Source organism: Carlito syrichta, unplaced genomic scaffold, assembly GCF_000164805.1.
Source record: "Carlito syrichta isolate Samal-C Ts95f unplaced genomic scaffold, Tarsius_syrichta-2.0.1 Scaffold308192, whole genome shotgun sequence".
NCBI lineage: Eukaryota > Metazoa > Chordata > Mammalia > Primates > Tarsiidae > Carlito > Carlito syrichta.
This window is the reverse complement of record NW_007252288.1, coordinates 616,373-642,443: the sequence shown is the minus strand read 5'-3', so window position 1 is coordinate 642,443 and position 26,071 is coordinate 616,373. Positions and strand designations below refer to the sequence as shown.

The 26,071-nt window shown below is 36.5% G+C and overlaps 1 protein-coding gene across 5 annotated transcripts; it reads right to left on the bottom strand.

The window, feature by feature from the left end:
• On the bottom strand, positions 1 to 24,069 carry CA1 (carbonic anhydrase 1). 5 transcript variants are annotated; one of them, XM_008065217.1, is made up of 8 exons: positions 24,018 to 24,069; positions 12,971 to 13,031; positions 9,517 to 9,714; positions 7,886 to 8,004; positions 5,756 to 5,851; positions 4,845 to 4,907; positions 1,533 to 1,688; positions 1 to 268 (listed from the first exon to the last, which is right to left on the bottom strand). In XM_008065217.1, the coding sequence occupies exons 2-8, from the start codon at positions 13,005 to 13,007 to the stop codon at positions 152 to 154; spliced, it is 786 nt and encodes a 261-aa protein (XP_008063408.1). In that variant the 5' UTR covers positions 13,008 to 13,031; positions 24,018 to 24,069; the 3' UTR covers positions 1 to 151. The 5 variants fall into 5 exon arrangements, with proteins under 5 accessions (XP_008063408.1, XP_008063409.1, XP_008063407.1 ...); XM_008065218.1 differs by lacking the exon at positions 24,018 to 24,069 and adding an exon at positions 13,122 to 13,203; XM_008065216.1 differs by lacking the exon at positions 24,018 to 24,069 and having other exon boundaries at positions 12,971 to 13,089.
• Positions 24,070 to 26,071: the final 2,002 nt, after the last annotated feature.

The following is a 26,071-nucleotide window of genomic DNA, read 5'->3' as shown; positions in this document are numbered from 1 at the left end:
AAATTTAAAGATTAGTTCTACAGATTAAATTTGCCGATAGGCTGTCTTGTTAGAATGGAAGTAAATCTGTTTCTTAAAAATTATTATTTTGCTGGATTATGTCATAAGCATAGCTGTGCTCCTGAGGAAGGATAAGTTCCTTCTTGGCTCATCAGAATGAAGCTTTCACTGTTCTGCCCTTCAGGGGCTGAGGTGGTCGGTTGTTGTGCAGTATGGGGACAGCACTATCACCTTCAGCATTCGACAGAAGACTGCGGAACTGTGCCAGCTGGAAGGATGAAATATTTTTAAAAATCAGAGGTCATTAAAGTTACACAAAGCACTTTATTTTCAGTATTTATAACACATTGATATTTAGAAAACTGAGTTGGAGATTGTAGTGGTTTCACCAATGGAAAGAGAGAAAGTCCCAAATCCTTCACATTCATTCCTTTGAACTAGGCATTTTGCTAAAATTCTTGATGATTAACTGGGTTAAAATATCAACTTTTTCAACCTAAGAAAGCTGATTTTAAAAATGTATATACATCTTCAAGCATAAGCAAATGAATTTCTCAATATTTCATCTGAAGCTGCTTTTAGGTTATTACATTTAAGGCAAAAATACTCTTACAAGTAAGGTATTTAAGCAACTTTGTCACTCCAACTGGGGTACCTTGGATGAGTGACTTATAAGCTTGGTGCCTCAGTCTCTACATAGTACCTACTTCATTGTGTTGTGAAGATTAAATGAGTTAATATTTGCAAAGTACTTAAAATGCTGCTTGGCGCATATCATGTGCTCAGTAAATGTCAGTTAACAATAGGCTAAAAAGCTTGTCTCGTGGGTTTTTATAAAAATTGTCACACAAAGCATATGCAAGTCACCTAATAAAAATAGTTGCTCAGTTGATGACAATTATTGTCATCATTATTAAAAATAATAATTTTTTTGAGTTGAAGTCTCATTCTGTTGCCCAGTCTGGAGTGCATTGGCATGCTCATACCTCATTGCAACTTTGACCTCCTGGGTTCAGGCAATCTTTTTGCCTCAGCCTCCCAAGTAGCTGGGACAACAGGCATGCACCACCATGCCCAGTGAATATTTTGACTTTTTGTAGAGATAAGGTCTTATTTTGCTGCCCAGGTTGGTCTTGAACTCCTGGTCTCGAGTAATCTTCCCACTTCAGCCTCCCAAAGTGCTGGAATTACAGGTATGAGCCAGCATGCCCAGCCAGTCACAATTTTCCTTTGTTTCTGAAACCCTTAAAAAGCTATTTAACAAGGTTGGGCTTGTCTTCACGAAGAGAAAAGAATAGTGGGAGTTTTGAAACTAAAATTGTTTTTCAGCATAAAGTAAAAAAGTATCACAATGCACTTTTTATTTTTTGATAATTCAATAGGCCCATGCCAGCAATTAATCGTTTTCAGTTGGAAGGGAAAATAAACTCATAAACCTAATGGAATAATAATCTCCCCAACTGATACTATCAATTGAAGTGATATTCTTGCATTGCATTCCCATTTCCCACTCTTCACCTTTGATACTCTACCTGTTCTGAGCTGACACTGATGTTCTCCTTACAGATGAACCAGGTTACACTCTCATAAAGAGGAGGATGAGTCAGAGAGCCAAAGTAGGTCCAGTAATCCAGGGATGAAGGAAGGAGAATAGAGGGCTCAAAATTTGTGAATGGGGCTCGTTTGCCCTGGAAGAAAAAGAAAAGCATATAACATTATACCATGGTATCAAATATGTATATCAATGTATATGATATATTATTCTATATCATCTCATCGCATATTATCTAGAGATTTTAGCTAATAATTTAATTGATTTTTCTACTATTTAGTATTTCATGACTGATGTATTTGTGAATATGAACAAAAACAATAAAAGAGAAAAGATGAAAAATGTGCTACATATAAGTTTTAACCAAGATATCTTTTGCATTTTTCATTTGGTTGAGATAAGCAAAGGCTCAAAAAATTATGTAGAATCTGTATTTTTAAAAGGTATTCATGTTGGGTGTAGTGACTCAAGCCTGTAATCCCAGCACTTTGGGAGGCAGAGGTGAGAGGATTGCCTGAGCTCAGAGATTCAAGACCAGGCTGAGCAACATGGTGAGACCTCATCTCTACAATAAATCAAAAAATTAGCCTGGTGTGGTGGCACATACCTGTGGTTCCAGTTCCTTGGAAGGTTGAGACAGAAGAATCACCTGAGCACAGCAGGTGGAGGCTGTGGTGGCCATGTGTGCCACTGTATTCCAGCCTGGGCAACAGGGTGAGACTCCGACTCAAAAAAAATTTTTTTTCTTAAATTTCTAGAATAAAGCATTTATTCTTTCTCTAGGAATGATATCAGATTCTATTCTACTAGCAAAGATATTTATTGACATGCATATTAGTTATCTTTTAGTTTTATTCTATGTATTCCCTTTATTTTTTCTAATTAATTATTATTGGTGTATAGAAAGTGTACTGACATTTGCATGCTAATCTTTTATGCAATCAACTTTGTCAGACTTTTATATTGATTCTGTCTTTTAGTGGATTATTTTGTAGTTTTCAGGCAGGTATTAATGAAGATATTATCTCCGCAAAGTGTAGTTTTGTTTTTTCAATATCTTTCCTATTATGTACTCTTTTTTTTCATTATTTTATTGCATTGATTAGGATGTTTACTATAATTTTAAATTTTGATCATCATACCGACACCTTGGACTTATTTCTGACTGAAATAAAAATACTACAAATACTTTACCGTTTAGTCTGGACGTCTTATCCAAGTTTCTAGATGAAGTTCTTTATAAAATTCAAGATGTTGTTAGAGTTTTCTTGTCTTTCATTTTGTTTTATCCTCAGGAATAGCATATGATTCTATCAAATGACTTTAAAGCATCTAACAAGCTTATGATGAGGTTTTTCATCTTTAATTTATAAATATAATAAATTATATTAAGAGATATTCTAATATCGAACCATCCTTGCATCTCTAGAATAAACTTTACTACCTCAGAAGCAATACTCTTTTAATACACGTTTGAATTCGATTTGCTGTAGTAAATTTTAAAATTTCTTTTAGCTATATTCCTAAGAAAGATTGGCTTACATTTTTTGCAGTTTTCTTACCTAGCTTTAGTATTGAGTTTCATTAAACTGATGGTAAGTTTTCTGCCTATCCCCCTCATCTAGGCACTTAGCACTGGCATGATTGTTTTTTTAAAGTTGAGTAACATATTTTCATAAAATAACCTGGGCCTAACCTTTTATTTTAGTTGATATGTTTTGACTCTCTTCTCAATTTATTTTAGGCTCTCAGTCTATATAGGTTTTCTATTTTTGAGTCAATTCTGTTCACATTTTCTTTAAAAAATCCATTTTATCAAATTTCATATTTACCGATATATTATAGTTTTATCTTTAAAACTTTCTTCTGTCTCTTTAGTTATATCCCATCCTTTATTTCTAATTATATTTTGCATATATGCCTTTTTTCCTTTCTCAAATTTGTGAAAAATCTACCTTTTTTGTTGGTTCTTCCAAAGAATCAACTTTGCATTTTATTGATAAAGTTTTGCCTTGAACTTATTCATCATTTTCTTTCTTATTTTATTTTCTGCTTTTATCTTCACTAATTAATTTTCCTCTATTTTCTTTTTATATACTGTCCATTTTTATATTATTGAATTGAATGCTTATTTTTATCTTCTGTCAATCTCACTTTACAATACACCCATTTAAAATTTAATCTTTTCTATAATTAACACAAATCAGATTAATTTGATAGTCCTCCACACTGAAACAAATGACAGACCTCTAACATATTACTTAACTATTTACCGCTAAAAAAGCAGGATATATCAGATATATCAGAAAATTCATCTCTTTTGAGTTGGCAAATGGGAATAACAGTTATCAAATATTATATTAATGGTATCTCAAAAGACTATCCTTAACTCCTGTATTTTTATACTTCTAAAACAATGGATACCATCGTGAATGGAAAATAATTCACAAATCAATTACATACAGTTTTTAAAACAAATTTGAATGGCTATGTAACCTGTTTTTCCATAAGCCATATCCTGTTTAAATCAATAAACAATAATTATGAAAAATAAAAACCAGAACAATTCCCTGCATCAGAGACTTTCTCAGAAGTAGACAATTTCTGAGACGTATCTGGATTTTCAGATTAGTAAGTTTCGCCTTCCTACTCTTACGTGAAATATGAGGGAGACCCAAGAAAACTGAAATTGTCTTTTGAAGGGCAGACCACTTGTAGTACAGGCTTCTCCCACTAGGGTAAGTGTTCTAGGAACTCATGGGCATCAGTATACCAGCTAAGGATATTGTGAGAGGCTGAGTTTGGCTTCAGGGAATTTTTTTGTTTTGTTTTTTGAGAATCTTTCAGTGAGTTTTGCCCATTTCATAATGGATGATTCACAAGCACATCTGCCCACACTATGTTGTGTTCAGCGGTTTTTGACCAAAAATGGCATGATCCCTATGCCCTTATTCATCCCTCTCCTTATTCAACCGTTTCTCGTTTCCCTGGATGAAAAAAGTCCTCAGAGGGAAACATTTTGCTGATGTGGAAGAGATGAAACAAAAGACAATAGAAGCACTAAAAGGTATCAAAATTGATGAGTTAAAAAACTGTTTTGAGCAGTGGAAAAAGTGTCTCAATAGGTATAGTGCATCAAACGGAGAGTATTTGAAGGTAAGAACAAATATACATTTTTTTATAAATAAATTCTGAATTTTGGGTCTCCCCTCATATAAAATTAAATTATTTTCATAGTTCTATGAATTTTTGTTCTCCAACTTAAACTAACTTATTTAGTTTACTTACATACCTTAGTTTTAACTGCACTTACGGCATCAAGTACTTTCTGCAGCTTTGGATTGCCCTGACCAACCTGGAGATTAAAAAAATAAATAAAATATGAGACAAAGATTGTAATTAATAACAGTAGCTGATGAGAGGTTAGATATTTTCTCTATGCTTTAGGAGAGGAAATTTTATGAGGTATATATATTTGTTGGACCTTATACTCTGTAAATTGTTCATAAATGTAACTACAGATAAAGTTGCAAAATAAAACTTGGCTTAAATTTAATTATAAGCAAGATGTTCAAAGTTATACAAGACAAAACTAGATATTTAGCAAAACTGTGATACAAAAAACAAACCCCTTACTTTTGGTCTGTTCTATTAGTTCTAATCAGTACAATCTTTGATATGCTATAAGTACTCAGTAAAGGTTAACTAGAATTGCTATAATTCCAAAAGTTACTTAGTTTACCCAATATACTCAATTTAATAATGACTTTCTTGTAGAATGTTTCAAGGATTTTTCTACAGAGCATTTGCCATTTAAAAAAACTCAATTGATTTTTTAATGGAAAATGCTCTTAATATTTCTGACCTGAGGAGATACTAAATCGATAAATTCCTGACTATATTAGGTAGGAAATTTAGAGAAAAAGAAATGTGAAAGAGCTGGAAAACAGGCATTCCTTTTCCCCTGTGAATACCTTCTTATTCCACTTTCATTTGAAATGTATTTCTCTCTTCAAGAGGGAAAACCAGAGAGAAAAACCAAGCAATAAATTATTAGAGAGCTATCTGTTCTTGTAATCATCAGTAGGATGGGCACCTTCCAAAAATAAATATTCAAATATCTTTTGCTTTATTTCATCCTATTTTAAGATCAGATGGGTAAGAAATGATGTAAATAGAGCTGTGCAACTATCTGCAACTCACCTTCATCAAAACAGCAATAATTGCCAAACCATCAGGCTTTGAGGCAGCTTCAGCAAAGCTGGAATACTTAGCAGAATTCCAGTGAACTATGTGAAGCTAAAAATGACAATATGGTTAATTAATTATTTATACCAGTGTAAAGACAAAAAGTAAGCTATACGTTTAAGTTAACTTGTTACTATATGAAGATATATCTTGGCTTCCATAGATAAAACTTATGTGAACCTTGGAAGGTTATATTGTCATTCTTAGGAAGAGTTATCTGTGTGCTGAGAAAAGTAGACTGCAAATCCTGGAACCTGTATGTAAAATTTCTTTTTCTACAATATGGTTCTCATTGCACTTTTCTCTGACCATGCCAGTTTAGATTCTTTCCCTACTCTTAATTGATTATTTTACTTCTTTATTCCCCTGATGCTTTGTGAATAGTCATATTGGAATTTGCTACTATATTTATTTAATTGCAATCATTTATACCCATACTGCCCTGCTTGAAGTGTGTTTGCTTGTGTTTCCTCCACAGAAATGTAAGCAGCATTACTGAGCACTTGCAATGTGAAAAGTGATGGTCTAAATGTGCTTTATATGGGTGTACTCACTTTATCTTCTCAACAACTGTATGAGATAGATATTAATACTATATTATCTAGACTCTATAGATAGGAAGATTGAGGCACAGGGTGATTTGCCCAAAATTGTATGGCCAACAATCCAGGGCTATGTACAAACCCTGGAAGTTAGCTGAGGAGCTCACATTCTTAACCACCAGTCTGTATTGCCTCTTACACCTAATGTGTCATAGGTATCCCAAGTAGGTTTATTGAATTGATTGGATCACTTCGAACTTTGTGGCTAAGTGTCTCTCATGCCTAGCCTGGATTATTTTTATTTTTTTCATTTTGGATGAGAGGATCATTGATTAAGATTTCTTGGCTAATATCAACTATCCTTCCAAAAAGTTAATACTAATTTAGACTCCTATCCCACCTGATTTTAGTCTACCTTTAATTTTATGAAGGATTAATGAGAAAAACCCATTTAATAGATTTCTGCAGCATTGGAAGGTATTAACCATGTTTCACAATATAACATAAAGCAAGTTATATTTGTATACAATCCACGAATTCTCTATTACAATAAAAGATGCACACACTTGGTAACCTTGCAATCCATCTTGTAAAAATCTACCCTATGTAATTGTTTTCACCGGCACAGATATGTGCACAGATGCATTCATGGAAACGGGGCCAGTTAAATAAATTCTGATGTATTCATCCAAATGAAATATTATACAGGCAGCAAAAGAATGAGTTAGAATTAAATATTCTAATTTGGAAAAATGATCATAATAAACTGGTAAGTGAGAAAAAGCAAGTTACAAAACTATATGTATATTAAATTTATTTTATGAAAATAAAATTTAAAGTTAACTTGTATACATGATATATATATTATATAATTCAAACATCTAAATTAAAGAACAAAATTTCTCTCATTTTAATCTCTTAGACCCTCTTATGACAGTTTGGTGCACACATGCCCAATTACACAGATATACAGACAATAATGCTTTGAGGTAGATCACAAACTTCCATGTTAGACAGGCCAAGAGGACACAGCCAGGGAACCTGCCTCCAGGGAACCTGAGACCCTCATCTGGGTGTATGTTGCTCTTTGTGAGTGTTGCCACGATTAAACTTGAGCTCTTAGTAGAGTATTATTGAAGTGTTTTATTTTGGCCACATCCATGCTACTGGTGTGTCCAAACTTGAACATTTAAATGGAGGAAAGGGTGTTGTGTTCCTTTTGAGGTCAGAGTTTTAAAGAAGAGTGGTGTTACCCCTTGAAGCTAGCATGATGTCAAGGTAGCAATCTTTGAGGCGTTCGCAGGGAAAGGTGAATCTTGGGTTCAGGAGTTCAGCTCAGAGTTCTACTGCCTCTTTCCACATGAACAATTTTCTTGTATTGCCAATCATGATGTGTCTGTATTTGGTTTTACTGGAATCTGAGAGTTCCTTACAAGGACCAGAATGCTCATTCCTTGGAGTCATTATGATTGTGTCTTATGAGGGAAAGGAGAGGTTTCTGAGACTACTCTCAGGGTAATTATCTCTCACTACATTACATTACCTCGCCAGAATATTTGACGCCATCCACTGTGTGCTCAGAACCATAGTCATTTGTGCTGCCCCAGTGAAAATGAAACTGACAGAGCCTGTAGACATCAGAGAGAGGGCCGCCTTTCAACACTGGAAGAAAAGGGAACTTACTGTTAGCCTTATGATCACAAGCTCCAGCTTATCTTTGCATTTAATATAAACCAATACTAAATTGTGTTGAGTAGAAATGAAAACAGACATTAGTGTCCAAGCATTCAGCTTGTGTTTTCCCTCCACATTCATGATGATGACACTCATACATATGGTGCAACCCTGACTGTGGCACTGATGACATAGGCCATAATTTATGTACAAGTCTGAGCACATGAGCCATAATTGTACTATTTCTAACTCTAAGAAAACATATTGCAAGATGAGTGAATTGCATGATTACAGAACTTTCCTTGAATCTCCTTCAATCTGCAAGTTTATTCACTCAACAAATACTTTATAGGCAATATGCATAAAAATCTTTCACAGTTTATTTTGAGTAACAAATTACTCATCACCTACTTGTAACTGATGAGGATGTATGTAATAGGGAATCTTGACAGTTTTGTTAAGAATTCCTGGCCACGGACCAAGAGAAACTGCCAGTGGGACTTTAGGGTCATTTAATAAATGTTAACATTGAAATGACTTTGTCATTTTGAGAGTCTATCTAATCATATGATTAATTAAATACATGTAATACCAGACCTAATCTCATATGAATAATGGACAGAACCCCACAGTGCCTAAAATTTAGACTCAGAACCTTGTAGGAAAGAGCTAAAACAATTTGACCTTTTAAGTGAGTAGAACTGTCTTATGGAATTGTTATTTAACAGATAATTCAACAAACAACGTTTATGAAAAGCTGACTAATGGTCAGGCTCAGTGACTCAGCCTGTAATTCCAGCCCTTTGGGAGGCTGAGGTGAGTGGATTGTCTCAGCTCGAGGGTTCGAGACCACCCCGGGCAACTTGGCAAGACCTCATCTATACAATAATAAAAAATTAGCTGGGTGCATTATCATGCGTCTATAGCTCCGGCTACTTGGAAGGCTGAGGTGGAAGGATTGCTGGAGCCCCGCAGGTCAATGCTGAGGTGGCCGTGAGCATGCCACTGCACTCCAGCCTGGGCGATGGAGTGAGACTCCAACTCAAAAAAAAAAAGAAAAAAAGAAAAGAAAATCTGACTAGCTAACAAGAAATGTATCAGATATATGAGGACAATTCGCTCACTTTCCCTTTTTTCTACTCTATTCTGCTTATCCACCCTCATGCCAATTAGAAAATATTTAATTTTTTAGTTTTTTATTCATAATAATAGGTTCACTAGACTTTTGGGGGAAAATACTGTTTATTTAGAGAGAGTGAAGTGAGGATAAACATACTAGAGTGGCCAGAAGGATAGGACTGAAGGAAGACAGAGCAGGGAGTCTCAAAAATCATCTTTATCACTAGGGTGTTTTTCAGAAGTCCAAGATGCCTCACCAGATTATGGCAATGTTAAACACAGGCACAAAAGACTTAGGATGGGTGCTGTGTTTCTCAAGCCTCATTTTTAAAATTTTCAGTAGATACTAGGAAAAAATATCAGAAGAGCTTTTTGTCTCACCTGATCGGTTATCATTGTCATCAAAAGTTACATGGAAGGAATGTCCCACGTTGACAATTTCTTTGGCAGTGGCTGGATTGTAGGAGACACTGATAGGTTTCAGGGAGGTGTCATGTTTGGTTTCACCAGTTTTAATGTCAATAGGAGACTGGTTATTGCCATCAGCAATTGGGTATGACTTGCTCCATTGTTCAGGACCTATCAGAACAAACATATGTATAAAATCAAAACCTTATCAGATGCTTTATTTCAAGTTTTAGAAATATAACTACCTGTTTACTTATTCAATTAAGGTTTATTTAGGTGTGGTAAATGAAATTCTGTTTAGAAATTCTGTGTTGGAGAATGCTCCTTTTCTACACTATTCTGTAAAACAGTTTATTTGTTAACATTAGTAATATCAGCATATACTCCTAGTCTACAAGATCAAACTGTAAATATTTTTCTGTTAGCAATAGATTTCTAATACAGGCATACCTCACTTTATTGTGTTTCAGAGATACTGTACTTTTTTTACAAATTGATGGTTTGTGGTAACCCTACATCACACAAGTCTATCAGGGACATTTTTCCAATAGCATGTGTTCACTTCATGTCTCTGTGTCATATTTTGGTAATTCTCACAATATTTTAAATTTTTTATTGCTATTATATCTGTTATGGTAATCTTTGATGTTACTATTGTAATTATTTTGGGATGCCACACACTATGCCTACATAAGAATACAAATTAGATCGATAAATGTGTGTGTTCTGACTGTTCCACTGACTGGTTATTCTCCCATCTCTCTTCCTCTCCTTGAGGCTCCCTATTCCTTGAGACACAATAATATTGAAATTAGGCCAATTAATCACCCTACAATGGCTTCTATGTGTTCAAGTGGAAGAAAGAGCTATACATCTCTCAATCTGAATGGAAGCTAGAAATGACCAAGCTTAGTGAGGAAAGCATGTTGAAAGGCAAGACTTGGCCTTTCGCACCAGTTAGTAAAGCTGTGAATGCAAAGAAAAAGTTCTTGACAGAAATTAAAAATGCTGTTCCAGCAAACAGATGAATGGTAAAAAAGTAAAGCAGCCTTGTTACTGGTGTGGAGAAAGTTTAGTGGTCGGGATAGAAGATCAAGTCAACCATTATTCCAATATTCCCATAAGCCAAAGTCTAATCCAGAGCAAGGTCCTAACTCTCTTCAGTTCTATGAAGGCTGAGAGGTGAGAAGGCTGCAGAAGAGAAGTTGGAAGCTAGAGATTGGTTCATGAGGTTTAAGGGGGAGAAGAGGATAGCTTCATAACCTAAAAGTGCAAAGTGAAGTAGCAAGTGCTTCTACAGATGCTGCAGCAAGTTATTCAGAAGATCTAGCTAAGATTGCTGATAAAGGTGACTACACTAAATCACAGATTTTCTTTTCTACTGGAAGAAGATGACAGCTAGGACTTTCATAGCTAGAGAGGAGAAATCAAAGCCTGACTTCAAAGATTTAAAGGACAGCCTGACTCTCTTGTGAGGGGATAATGTAGCCAGTGATTTTAAGTTGAAGCCAGTGCTCATTTACCATTCTGAAAACCTAGGAGCCTTATGAATGATGACAAATCTATACCTGTACTCTAGAAATGGAACAATAAAGCCTGGGTGGTAAGCACATCTGGACTTACAACATGGCTTACTGAATGTTTTAAGTAATTGTTATGACCTACTCCTAAAAGTAAAAGATTGCTTTCAAAATATTACTACTCAATGATAATGCACCTTGTCACCCAATAATTCTGATGGAGATGAACAAGGAGATGAATGTTGTTTTCACACCTGCCAATAAAACATCCAAATAATTTTTAATGAATTTGGGCAAAGCAAATTGAAATCCTTCTGGAAATGATTCACCATTCTAGATGCTATTAAAAACTTTTGTAATACATGGGGGAGGTCAAAATATCAACATTAACAGGAGTTCGATAGAAGTTGATTCCAACTCTCATGGATGACTTTGAAGGGTTCAAGACTTTAGTGGAGGAAATAACTGCAGATGTGATGGAAATAATAAGAGAACAAGAATTAGAAGTGGAGCCTAAAGATGTGACTGAATTGCTGCAATCTCATGATAAAACTGTCATGGATGAGAAGTTGCTTCTTAAACATAAGTGAAAAAAAGTGATTTCTTAAGAAGGAAACTCCTATGTTCTGTGAACACTGTTGAAATGACAACAGGATTTAAAATACTACATAAACTTAGTTGCTAAATCATTCATAAGATTTGAGAGGATTGATTCCAATTTTGAAAGTTCAACTTTGGGTAACATGCTGTCAAACAGTATCAGGGAAATCTCCTCTTGAGTCAATTAATGCAGCAAACTTCATTGTTATCTTATTTTAAGAAATTGCCCCAGTGATCCCAGCTTTCAGTAACCACCACTCTCATAAGTTAGCCACCATCAACATCGAGGCAAAACCCTCTACCATTGAAAATATTGTGACTCACTGAAGGCTCAGATGATTGTTAGTGATTTTTAGCAATCAAATATTTTAAAATTAAGGTTTGTGCATTTTTTTAGACTTAATGCTATTGCACACTTAACTTTTATATGCACTGGGGAAATCCCCAAATTTGTGTGACTTACTTTATTGTGGTGATCTGGCACAGAACCCTCAATATTTCTGAGTCTGACTGTATGTGTCTATATGTGTATACATATACGCACTATATATATATTAGACAACCATGCCCCAAAGGATAACTGTTAAGAATATATGCAAGGCCAGAAGCAGTGGCTTAAGCCTATAATCCCAGGACTTTGAGAGGTCGAGACGAGAGGATTGCCTAAGCCCAGGGGTTCAAGAATAGGTTGGGCAACTTGGCGAGACTCTACAATAAACCAAAAAATTAGTCGACTATGGTAGCGCATGGCTGTAGTTCCAGTTGCTTGGAAGGCTGAGGCAGAAGGATAGTTTGAACCCAGCTGACCGGAGGCTGCGGTGGCCATGAGCATGCCACTGCACTCCATTCTGGGCGACAGAGTGAGACTCCAATTCAAGAAAAAAAAATACATGCAAAAGATATTATAATTAGTTAAAGCAGACAATTCAAACAATTAACCAATTGCTATACAGATATTTTATTTTATTTTATTTTTGAGTTGGAGTCTCACTCTGTCGCCCAGACTGGAGTGCAGTGACCGCTCTCGGCCACTGCCGCCTCAGCCTTCCAAGTAGCTGGAAGTACAGGCACGCGCTACCACGCTAGGCTGATTTTTGATTTATTGTAGAGATGAGGTCTCACCAAGAGATGAGGTTGCCCAGGTAAGTCTCGAACCCGCGGGTCAGGCAATTCACTCACCTCGGCCTCCCAAAGCGCGGGATTACAGACTAAGCCACCGAGCCCGGCAAGATATTTTAAATGCTTAGTACCTCTTCTATTGGAAAATAAGCTATTATTCTGATCTGTAAGAACAGAAGAATTCTTACCGTTTTTGCCATCATATCCCCAGTCTGAACTTGCCATGATCTTCTACTTTGTTTTCTTTTTCTGAGAACAAAAATAATACCTGGAATAACTAACTGCAACTGTCCATGCAGTAGATACCTTGAACTACAACTTAGGTGTTTTTATAGAAACTTCTCTGCCCTTAATAGGCCACTATTACATCATCTCTGCTTATCAGGAAGTATACATATCTAAAAAAAAGTGTTGTAAAAAAAAGTCTATAAGGGTTATATCAGTTCCAATTGTTTTATTTTCTTATATTGTAAAAGAGAATTATCAAATCCTAGTCCTGTTTCACTAAAGTGAGTAGGCAATATGGCTTAAAATTATTATATATATTTCTTTAGATTTCATAAATGAAAAATACTTTGTGCATTTAAGATTTCCAGTTCTTCTCTTCCTAGATATTCAAGCAATACTAACAACAATAATAAGGAGAATAATTTGCATGCTTACAGGTTGATTAGAACTTTTATCATGAAGTTAATTAAAGTCAGATAATGAAATACTAATCATTTATGTATATACATATATAATATAACTCACAATGGTACACTTTATGAACACATAGGGAAATAATAAAGTCCTTTACTTTGGAGTAATATTAGAATTCATAAATGGAGAAATTTTATTAATAGTAAAGTTAAATATGACCCAATATTTATTTTACATATCAAATAGGCTTACTAGAATAAAAATCTTCTTTTGGCCTAGGCAATATAGCAAGAACCCATCTCTGCAAAAAAAAAATGTTTTTAAATATTAGCTGGATATGATGGTGCATACCTGCACAGCTACTTGAAAAGCTGAGATAGCAGGATCACTTGTGCCCAGGGAGTTTGAGGCTTCAGTGAATCATGATCATGTCACTACATTTTAGGTTAGGCAACAGAGCAAGACTATGTCTCAAAAACAAAATAAAACCTTCTTTGTTATAGTTCTATACAATTTATCAAACCCATTTCTATTATTGCATCACACACACACAAACACACACACACACACACACACACACACACACACACACACACACACACACACACACACGTCCTCTATAGCAAGAGTCAGCATTTTGTAGTTGAGAGATATTGAGGGAGTTCACTAAAATTAGCAAGAAGCCAAGACCTCAGTCTGTAAATCCAGTAGTTCTTCACATACTTCCACAAAATGCCACACTGAGCTATGAGGTAAATAATCCCATAATTTTTCTTCTATGCCCACAATTCTCTTGGTCTGATTGAAGCCTGGACTAAGATAGAACTCACACCCAATGAGTGATGAGACGGTCAGCAGGACTTTTCAGGGAGACAAGACAACTGATTAGGATCTGTAAGACTCTGGCTGGGCCCAAATTTTCAAGACTCTAAATGTGCTCAAAGAAAATACAAGTAGCAAATCAAGCTTCTATGATCATGTTTTTTTATCCCAGGATAGTCATACTTTCTTTTGCACTCTAGAATTGTCTGAGCTCCCTGCAACCCCTGAACAAAGAGGAAGATCAGGAGCAATCTTTAGCAAGGCTGACTAGAGACACATTGTTTGTTCCTTTGTAGCTAATGACAGTGTGTTGCCTCTTATGTAGAGTGGTCTATTGTCACCAACATCCATGGAGTGGGAAGGGGTCCTGGATCCCATTCTATGGCTTTAGTAAACATTAGGAGATTTTCATTAAAAAGAACTCTTTTTTTAAAGGTACTGTTTATTGAGGGTCCAGTATATATCAAATGCTGTGCTAAAAACTGTATATGCATTAATTAATTTTATCACAAAACATATGAAATTTTTCATTAAAAATCTTTGTTTTGCATAAAGAGAAATTGAAGTTTACAAAGATGAAGACAACTCTTCGGGGTTCCAAAGCTTGCAAGTGGCTTCTTACATCCCATAAGACTAGGTTAAACCTAGATCTGTCTAAATCCAAAGCTTATACTCTTTCTCAACCTTCCACTGTCAGTAAATGCCTACTGACCTCAGTTGATCTTATTTTCTCAAGGAGTGGATTAGTTGATATGGCCTGGTCTGGCTCAAGATGACCAACAGTCAAACTTAATCCTTGGGCTTACTTTATTCCAAAAACTCATGGAGTGACAGTAGCAGGCTACCCTTTGTTGGATAATGGCTTCCTAATATTGGATACATAATAAAAAGTAACTTTAAGTTGATCTACTCTATCAGTCAACATATTTGAAAAATGACCCCCCTTCCATTACATGATGGTTCATCACACTGATGTTTTCATATTCGTATAGAATGGTAATTCATTTAAAATTTTAGGTGCAGCCGGGCTCGGTGGCTCAGCTTGTAATCCCGCGCTTTTGGGAGGCTGAGGTGAGTGGATTGCCTGAGCCGGCGGGTTCGAGACCCTCCTGGGCAACTTGGCGAGATCTCATCTCTACAATAAATCAAAAATTAGCCGGGCGTGGTAGCGTGGGCCTGTAGTTCCAGCTACTTGGAAGGCTGATGCGGAAGGATCGTTGGAGCCCAGCAGGTTGAGGCTGTGGTGACCGGGAGCGGCCACTGCACTCCAGTCTGGGTGACAGAGTGAGACTCTAACTCAAAAAAAAAAAAAAAAAAAATTTAGGTGCAAAATTACTTTGAACCCTATTATGACTTTTTATTTTATTATGTACCCAGGGTGTGCTTGTATACTCCCACAAGCAGAAAATTATATAGAGAAAGGATGTAAAATTTAATGAGCACTTATAGTGTAAGTCCTAACATCCCTCCCATTCACCTTTATACTTTTTCTGCTTAGAAACTTTACTTCTCTGAGCTTAAAATCTATGCCAAATCCAAGATTGTTAATTTTGTAGTCACTTCATTTTCACCTATTGCCTCCTCCCAGTATACTTTTCCAAGAAGATAATCTTTGAACTGCTTTTCATACCAAGGAAAAGTTCAATCTACACAACTTCTGTTCTTCTAAACTAGCAATTTATTTTTTAAGGCCATCTACTATGTCAGCACATGTTGAAGAAGACTTTTTGGTTCTTCTGATAGGTTATTCAGACTAAATCCACGTGTACCTGAAACTGAATTATGAGCATTATGTATGAAAAATCTACATTTTAAGAAAGGTGATGCAAAACTTCATAAATAATTTTGATAGAGGCCAGGGGTGGTGGTTCATACTTGTAATCTCAGCACTTTGGAAGGCCGAGGCAGGAAGACTGCTTGAGCCCAGGAGTTTAAGACCAGCCTGGGCAACACGGCAAGACCTCATCTCTACAAAAAATTAGCCGGGTGTGATGTTGCGTACACATAATCCCAGCTACTTGGGATACTGAAGTGGATGGATCACTTGAGCTCAGAAGGTTGAGGCTATGGTGAGCCATGATTGGACCACTGCTCCAGCCTGGTCAACAGAGTAAGACCCCAACACAAAAATAATAATTATTATTATTTTTATCTGATAAATAATTGCTTAATTATTAATATTAAGAAGTATCAGGAGTGCTATAAAGCGTACTATGATTATTATGGAACATGATTTCACACTGTATTCACGCTAGGGTATATTAGTGTCAGTTAGAAAAGGCTACAGTTAACTGAATTATTTCTTTCTGTTACATTCTTTAAAATATTGATCTAATTCAAGTCTCACAGCAGACGTAGGGGTTAGGTTAGGTTTTTTGTTTTTGTTTTTTTTTTTTTTTTAGTTCCTTAGATAAATATTTTCTTCTGATTCTTATTTTAATATTTTAAAATTAAAAGCATGAACTCTCTTGGAAGCAAAGAAATGGTGGTGAATTTCAAATTCAAATTTGTTTAAAAATAATTTTTTGTTACAGAAGGAACAAAAAGTACGAAAGAGTGCCATCCATGCCTAGCTATGGAAGAGATCTGCTAAATGCCACTGAAAAGAAAAATATACACCTCAGTAGGACTGAATTCCAAAGACCATAGCTTTTCTACAATGCTTAGAGTTCTACAACAATAAGTGGCTTTCTTGGAATCTACTTTTTCCCTAAAATTGGGAAATGTACAGTGTGAAAATAAAGTGTCATTTTTGACTATTAAATTTGACATGATTCTCGTATTGTTCCCTGAATTCCCTGCTTCCTGAAATGGTATTGCTTGGGATAGCAAAATAAATCTTTCTAGTGGAGAAGAAGGTCATGAAAATGGTGGCATTAGCCTGGACATTTCTGCATTATGACAACTGATTAATGAAGTTGAGGTATTCTGATTAATGAAGTTAAGAAGTATGATGGTTTATCTGAGTTTCACACTATCATTTCCTCTGAATCTGTCCTATCACTTGCAACAAAGCAATGTTGGCAACTTTACTCTTTCCAGTAAATATATTTGTCTCCATCTATACCAAGCTTGTTCCCATGTTAGTGTCTGCTGTCCTATTGGTCGGATTACTGTGTACTCAGATCTTTGCACAGGCTCAACTATCACCTCCTCAGATGTAACTTTCCTGAGCCCCAAATCCACATCTTTCCCCTCTTCCTGGTCACTCTATTAATCATTCTTGCTCTTCTTATTACATTTGTTGCATCCCGAAATTATTTTGCTTGCTTTCTGAGATTAATGCATTTGATTACTTCCTTAAAGTGTATAGCCATCTCTGAAACAGTACCTCTGTAATATGATAGAACCTTGATTACTTTTTCATCGTGTTCTTTTCACCTGTAATACACCTGAAAAATAGCAGTGCTCAATAACTACTTTTAGAGAGAATGCTTAAATGATCATTTTTAAGTTCAACTACAGTATTTTTATACTTAGAAGGGCAGAATGTTCAGCAGGGACTATACTTACCCAAATGCACTCATCTGAACCCATGGTTGTGTGACACAAGGATGTTTGAGCATGTGAATGAGCTCTGCTAGAGGTAAACTCATGTTCATTTTTGGACTACGGAAAAAAAGTCTTTCCCCTCCCAGTTCTATTAATGGGAAGAATGAAGCGACCCATCTGTGTCTGTCAGTCATTGCTGGAAGAGTAAGAACACTGGTCTTTATAAGTGTCAAATTTTTTGACACTTCATAAGTGTCAAAATTTAACTTTTTGAATATGATTTGAACTTTTGATATGTAAGTTTCAAAAGTCCATATCTTATGGTTTTTGTTACTGTAATTAAAGAAAATTTTCAACTTTATATTTTCTGTCTTGGAAATTTTTACTTTTTAAGGCAATTTTAAAATCTGCTAGTGAGTATTTTTTATTAATCACTAGGTTCAACTCTCTATATATAATCATTTTAATTCACAATATAGAGGCATTTGCAGTATCTTAACATTTCGTGCTTTTGAGAACATTATATTTTAAATATGTCTAGTTGACTGTCTTGCTTATTGAAAGTATTGGTTGGGAAGATATCCTGTGTACTCTGAGAATGCAGCTTGTGAATTTTAATGTTAATGATTAGGAATAATTTCTACAGCATGAATGGGTAACTTGGCAGGTTGATGGTACCATCCCCATATTTATCTTCAGAATGAGAAAATACTACTTGTATCTTATTTTCTATAACTAACTGGGGAATTAATGAGCCTTTATAAAACAGATGGCACTATTAAGCAACATTTTTCACCTAAAAAGAAAATCACATGCACAACACTATAAAACTATACAAACGTAAATGATCAATTTTAGTATTAAAAAAGTTTGATTTTAACTCTCAGGCAAATAGGTGATTATATAAAACAAAATATTTCTGGTGACTGCATGTGGCCTAAGATTCAAACAGTTGCATAACAGATATCAGCTTGCCAAAGATTAAACTAAATCCTACAGGTAAATATGAAAGGAGATAAGTTCTCAAATGTAAATATCAAGGGAGGTGAAGGTCAATTATATCAGTCACCTTGTAACATCTTTCCTGCACTTTTTTTTGGGACAGGGTAGTCTAGTTACCTAAAACCATCATTTTAAGATTTAAAAAAAGGTTTCTGCTGACTTCTCTAATCACTTTGTTAGCTTTCAGTCCCTTTTATCAAACACTAGACTTCCAAAACAAATTTATAATTGAATATGCTTTTTTTTAATCCAGGTTTTCCAATGCATGGTTTGCAGATGACTTGCCTCAGAGCCACCTGAGGTGATATTAAAATGAAATGCATGTGTCTCAACCAATCCTTTACTTTTGTGAATGATGTTAGCACACTTGGATGGTCAACAAACACTAAGCTCTTTTAATAAGTACTGATAGTCTTTTTAGTGATAACTTGGGAATACATAACTCCACCCCCATGGTCTAATTACCATGAGATACATTTCAGTGAAAATCAAGTCTTCGATCAAATTACCAATTGGGCTGGATGGGGTGGCTCGCGTCTATAATACCAACGTTTTGGGAGTTCAAGGAGGAGATCTGTCCAGGAATTCAAGACCAGCTTGGGCAACACCGTGAGACCTCATCTCTACAAAAACAATGAAAAAATTAGCCAAGAGTGGTGGCCCACATCTGTAGTCCCAGCTACTTGGGAGGCTGAGGCAGAAGGATTGACTGAGTTTAGGAGGCTGGGCTGCAGTGAGCCGTGATAGTTTCACTGCACTCCAGCCTGGGGGACAGAGTGAGATTCTGACTCTAAAACAAACAAACAAACAAACAAACAAACAAGCAAATAAAAAATTCCCCAATTGTACATATGTTATTAACAAATAGCCACAGATAGTCACATGACTTTTCTGTTGTTTCAGGAAGCCCGGCTACAAGTGAGGCTCACCAACCAGCACCTTGAATGAAAGGCTCATTCCAAATAGACTTCCATGACATTAGAACTTCTTGTCAGATCAGGCAACTGGGCCTGGTGGGGCTTAAAATGACATACTACATTAATGGCATTCAAGTGCTGAACTTATCCACTCACATGTCTTGTTCATACAAAAGCTATGGGCCCAGCAAATTTTATCTGCTCAGTTACTACTCTTAATAATATGGATTTTATAAGTATAAAATTATTTCTAACATCAATCTTCCAGTGTTGATCTCACTACAAATAACTAAGTAGCCACCTCTGAAGAGGCTAGGGTCCTGATTCGGATGTTATTAATCATTCCTATCAGGGATCAGATTATATGAGCAAAATTGTTATTTATTCTGAAGTGATATAAAATTATAACACCTACTGAATCAAAATCTTTACAGGCAAGACCTGGCAACCTGAGTTTTTAGCAGACATCCCCAGCTTTTAGAAATCCTGAATCCTGTCTTCCTGGCAAGTTTTCTCCTCCTGGAAGCATAATGAATCAATATTCACTTCAGCAGTCACTTCAAAAAATAGTTAGTTAGTCTTTATTTCTCATAAGATTTCTTAAATCCTTTAATTTAGGATTTTAATTTAGTGCCCAACTCCAGAAAAAATATTTTTTCATTTTTTTAAATGGTATCCTTTTGACCATTGAGTAAGCATGCCAAATACAGAGTGGTGAATTGATTTGCAGTGGTTTTTAGTCAACTGCTCAGGTTAAAGTTATTAAGTAAACATAGGTACAACAATCAAATGCCTTCTAGTAGTGGAATTATTCATAGTTGTATGTGGGAGGTGTCATTTTCATGTACTCTAACTCAAACACTAGATTTCTAAAATAACTTTACAGTTAAATATGTCTTTTTTTAAAATCCAGCATTTTCCAATGCATGTTTTGCATATCACCTGCCTCAGAGTCACCAGAGGTGATATTAAAATGCATCTGCTCCTTGTCCTGGGAGGTCCACCCAAGAAAATTGGCAAGAGCACTATTTGAATGAGCAATTTGCAGAATGACTCATTATTCAATGGCAAAGTGCACAGAAAAAATACATTACAAAGATTCTCTTTGCTGATCTTAAAAGAGTGAACACAGGCATATAACGGGGATGAAATAATGCCTACATTTTTTTAGTCCCTGAAGACTTTCTTTTGCTTCACAGTTATTTTGAGGAGTTAGCATTAACTATAAAATTTTTCATCTGTCAATCCCAATTTCTTTGAGTTTTGCTATTTATTTCTTTAAACCTGGGTTAATAATAATAACATAAAGTTTTTGTTTTAAATGAGGATCAGAGGCAAAGGCACATAGTAAATGCACAGTAAGAGATGGCTTCTAGTCTTCACTAATAATGTAAAGCTGTGTATGGTTGACTAAAATGGGAAAGGTAAATGTAGCCAAGAGTTAAAGAGCATACTGAGCTGTGTCAAAGTCCCAAGACTTTGATGACATCCATTAGCAAATCAGTCTTGAAATCACAGGACATAATTCTCCCTAGAACCTTTTCTAACAAATAGGAAATGAATAAATGGGTAAGGTGCTTTTTAAGAAAGAAATTCTTTCTTCTAGAATAGCCCCATAGAACGGGGACATTTACTCAATAACTTTTAAGAAATCTGTGAACTGAATAAAACAAATATCAGTATTGCCATTCCAAAATGAAGAAGTTTTTGCAGATGAGAAAGTTAAGCTACTTGTCCAAAGTCAGACTTAAGTGTTAGAATTGGAACATCATGTCTTCAGACTCTGTCAGTAATTTTTACCACTATGACAAATTATAACTGGACAGGCACAATGAGGTCTATAATCCCAGCACTTTGGAAGCTAAGGAGGGAGGGTTGTTTGAGGCAAGGAGTTAGAGATCTGCCTCGGCAACATGGCAAAACCCCATCTCTATAAAATAAAAAAATTAACTGAGCATGATGGCACATGCTTGTAGTCCCAGTTACTCGGGAGGCTAAGGCAGGAAGATCACTTGCATCCAGGAGGTCGAGGCTACAGTGAGCCATGATGATGCCACTGCACTCCAGCGTGAACAACAGAGTGAGACTCCTGTCTTAAAAAAAAAATCAAACTAACAATAGTTCTTTATTGTTCATTACTATTTACTTCATTATCACAAAAAAGGTCAATCATATAGGGAAATATTACCTACACAGTCATTGTAGTTTCCTTAATACAGATCCTGTAATGTTGACTTGGTTTTGTTCAGAGGGCCTAGTGGTAGGACAAGGACCATCTCTTTGGAATGAATGCATGCTGTACTTTTTCATCTCATCAACCAGTCTGCCCAGGTCCATGGAGTTATCCTATGTATCCCTACTGAGGCTCTTTCCATGCCTATTTTTCCTATGCTTATGTGGAGAAGTCAAGCTACACATGATTTAAACTCCCTGATTCTCATGTAACTGCTGAATGCACATTTCTACATTTCCACAAAAATTTTCTATATTTCTTCCAGTCTTAAATGGAATAGAATAGGTCCTCCTCCCTTAATATTTCTAGGATGGGAAGGAAAAAAATAAACATATTAGGATCCTCATAACAAGATTTTAGAAAAGATTTCTATCTTCATAGCTAAAGGCAAAATAGCAAGATTTAAATTAAAGTCCTTCCTGATCCTGTCTCCTTTGCAAGAGATTACTTGAGCAACTAATTTAGCTGGTAGAAGGCATGCCTTATTCTGAATTTCCTCTATGATTCTTTCTAATTTTTTTCAAGTTTCTCAAGGCAAATGAGAGTTACCTAAATAAAGAACAGATAATAAGCTTATCTCTAAAGATGGATTTATCTAGAAGTAAGTGAAGAGTTTCAAGGACTCTTAAAGATCTTTGATATGGTATAACTCAGTTTTCAGCAATGACTCCCACAGAAAGAGAGAACAGGACATTCTGCTGTGGTTTCTTAGGGCTCCTTTAGCTTCTGGAATCAGACAACTTTGAAGAGGCTGCTTAAGCAACAGTTCTCGTCTGTGACTTGGGTTTCAAAACTTCAGGGTTATGAGTGAAAAGGTGTTGAATGAAAGGCTCGTTATTGCATCCCCTTACACCTAGTTTATCCTGCCCTGTAGTGGATTTCCTTCATATGCAATACTGGGGCATTGCAATAGTCCTAATTCCTTTAAGACTATCCTGGACTCTGCCTTTAACTAGTTGGTAAAGTTCCATATAACCTTTGTGCAACAGCCTGAGGATTACAAAATGAGGGAGTGACATGTTGGCAAGTGCCTTCGTTTTCCATCCTCACCCAGGAGGCAGCCGGAACCAGCCTGGTGAGAAAGAACTCCAGGAAAAACACCTCCCCAAGGCGCATGTCAATAATGCTTACAAAATGGAGGCCCACAGAGTCTAAAGGAATCCTTCAGGACCCCAGTGGCTCAAAACCAAGCCAGAATGAAGCATATGCATATGGACTTCTTAGAACAGTTAGGGCTGGTTTTATGCAGTGATTTGATATGGGAAGATGAATTCCTGGCAATGTTCTCAATGCCTCCTGTTGGTGATTCCTAAGGGTGCTATCTAGCCAGCGTTCACGTTTGACGTTTTTACAATGTGTTCTTTTGTTGTTCCTGTCTCAGGCTCTGAGAGTTCTCATACAGTCCCCTGAAGAGTTGGATGGAATTTTACTGTGTGGTTGCTTGCAGCTGGTACCAGCTGTTGCTACACTTTTCTATCCTAATTTATTTTTGTGTGTTAAGATTGTGTTTCTAGTCCTCCCCTCCGCTTCTGATGCGACACATATAGTGCCAAATTGTTTGCTGGTGAACATGATATTCCTAGGAGAGGCCAGTGGCTTCTTCCAAAGGAGCATTGACTATTTACATAAAGCCACTTCTGGGTATGGAGCTGACTGTGTCATTTATCTCAGGTAATAGAATGTTTCTAAAAGGATCATTTTAACTTTAAAATCAAAGGTGGCAAATGAAACGTTTCTTAAAAATTCAATTACTTAAAATTTAAAGTTGGAGTGGTAAGGAAGAAAGGAATGGTCTCTTTGCAGAAGCTAGACCAATGAAGTTTGCAGAAAAGAAAAATAGGTTGTCTTTTATTAGATCAAATATTGACAGCAATGTTCTGGCATGATGGACATGCCTTCTGTATGAGATGACTATGACATCCACTCAAAAAACAGCCCAGTGGGGAGAGAAATGCCAACAATAATAGATGTGACCTTTTAGTGCCGTAGCCATTGGCATTGCCCGGGGGTAATCCTAGATCACCCATTTTTCCATTTGGATGAACTGGAGACTGACAGGGCAGGTGTCCTGCCTAAAGCAACTGATTTGCTGATTTATGATCAGCTTTCAGTCTCCTTCCTACTTGCCTCTTCCAAAGTGAGCTCTTAAATCAGTTCTTTTCACTACCTCTGCAGAGAATCTAGAGGTCAGCACCAGATTTATTCTTTGTAGCACTCCTGTTGAACCAAGGCAAAGACCCATGATCAAATAATGCACCTTAGAGATTTTTAGTATCGTTATTAAATTCAGTGGGATTAACATGCAGCTACTGACGGAGGACTTGAACTGCAGTGTTGAGATGAAACTAAATCGAGCACAACTTAATCCCTTTATCATAATAGGAACAAGGAACAAAACAAATGTTACCATGGCAAGTTGGGCACTGCCTTGGGCACCGCAAATTCTGGTTGTTGAAATTAGCTATGGGTTGATTTTGTTACTCATAGTTGTGCACTACCCATGGATGTCGGTGGCCTGCCTTGTTAAACATCAGATCTGCACACAAATCATTAGACCAAACTCTAGGAGATGGATGGAGAAAATGTGTTTGGAATTCAGTGACCCATGGCTTCTTAGGGTGCAAAGTGTGGGCAAGACAGTACTGAGTATGGGAGGGGAGAGAGTCGCATTTGGCTCCATTATATGTTACAAGTGACATAGAATCCCAACCCTCTCTCTTCCATATCCTCAACAGGAAAAGTGCTTAAAACGAGTCAGGGGGGCATAGCCTAGTAACATCTTGGAGTAGAAACGCATGAATCTGTCTTTTCTGGAAGCTGGATTCGGATTAGCTTTAATGTCAAACCAATATCAGTCTGGTCTCCGCTCTGTCCATGTCATCCAGAGCAACTGAGGTCTGAACTTCAGACTCAATCTTCCATCCTGAACTCTAACCTTGCCTTTTACTAGTAGTTAGTCTTACTTCACAACCACTGACTGCTGCCTGCGTCAGGACTCATGCTCACACTCTGCCCATCCCCTTCCGCCAGTTTAGCCCAGCTTCTAGTGCAGGTTTTATTCCACACTGTTCCATGAACTGATACTGACCACTGGTTGAGCTCAGACTGCTTAGACCAGAGGCTAAGAGTTTAAGTCTGAGAGGAACACTGTCTAAAGACCCAGGCTACAAGGGGTAGAGTGCAGGCTGACTTGACCAGGAGCAAAGGGCACTGTGTACTCTCCAGTGGTCAGATATTTGAGAAAAAACAGCTGGCCCAAATGGGAGAAAGATGAAAACAGGAATATAAGCCATTAATTTTGTGCCACACCAATGACTAACGTGAAACTATGTACTTATAACTCAGCTGTTCTAGGTAGCATTTGCATCTTGAGTTTCTTATACATAGTGAAAAATCACCCAGGGATAGTTTTGTGTGTAATTTTTTTTTTTTTTTTTTGAGTGGAGTCTCACTCTGTCGCCCAGACTGGAGTGCAGTGGCCGATCCCGGCCACCGCAGCCTCGACCTGCTGGGCTCCGGCAATCCTTCCGCCTCAGCCTTCCAAGTAGCCGGAATTACAGGCGTGCGCTACCACACCCGGCTGGTTTTTCGATTTATTGCAGAGATGAGGTCTCGCTGCCCAGGCGGGTCTCGAACCCGCAGGCTCAGGCAATCCACTCACCTCAGCCTCCCAAAGGCGCGGGATTACAGGCTGAGCCACTGAGCTCAGCTATGTGTGTAATTTTAATTTAATTTTTTCTGCATGGGTACTATGTTCATGTGGTTCTAAATTCAACTACATAAAAGTGCACAAAATAAAAAAAAATTCTCCCATCTTCTGTCCCAGAGTAAACCAAATTAATCAATTTCTTTTATATCTTTAAAGAGATATTTGGTGCATACACATGGAAATAACTACATGCATTATTTAGCTCTTTTAAAAAGTTACAAATAATATTACATACTGTATATATTTTTATACCCCCTTACTTTTTTTCCTTAATAAGATACCTTGGAATTTGGTCATATCAATATATAAAGAATGCTTTTTGAGGGGAAGGCTTTACAGTATTATGTAATATGAATTACCATTTTTTATTCAGCCACTCCCCAATTAGGCATTTATGGGAGGGGACCCCCAAAAAACGGAATTATTTGGAGGGTAGGCCCTTTGTAGTACAGGTTCCCCCATCAGGCAAATG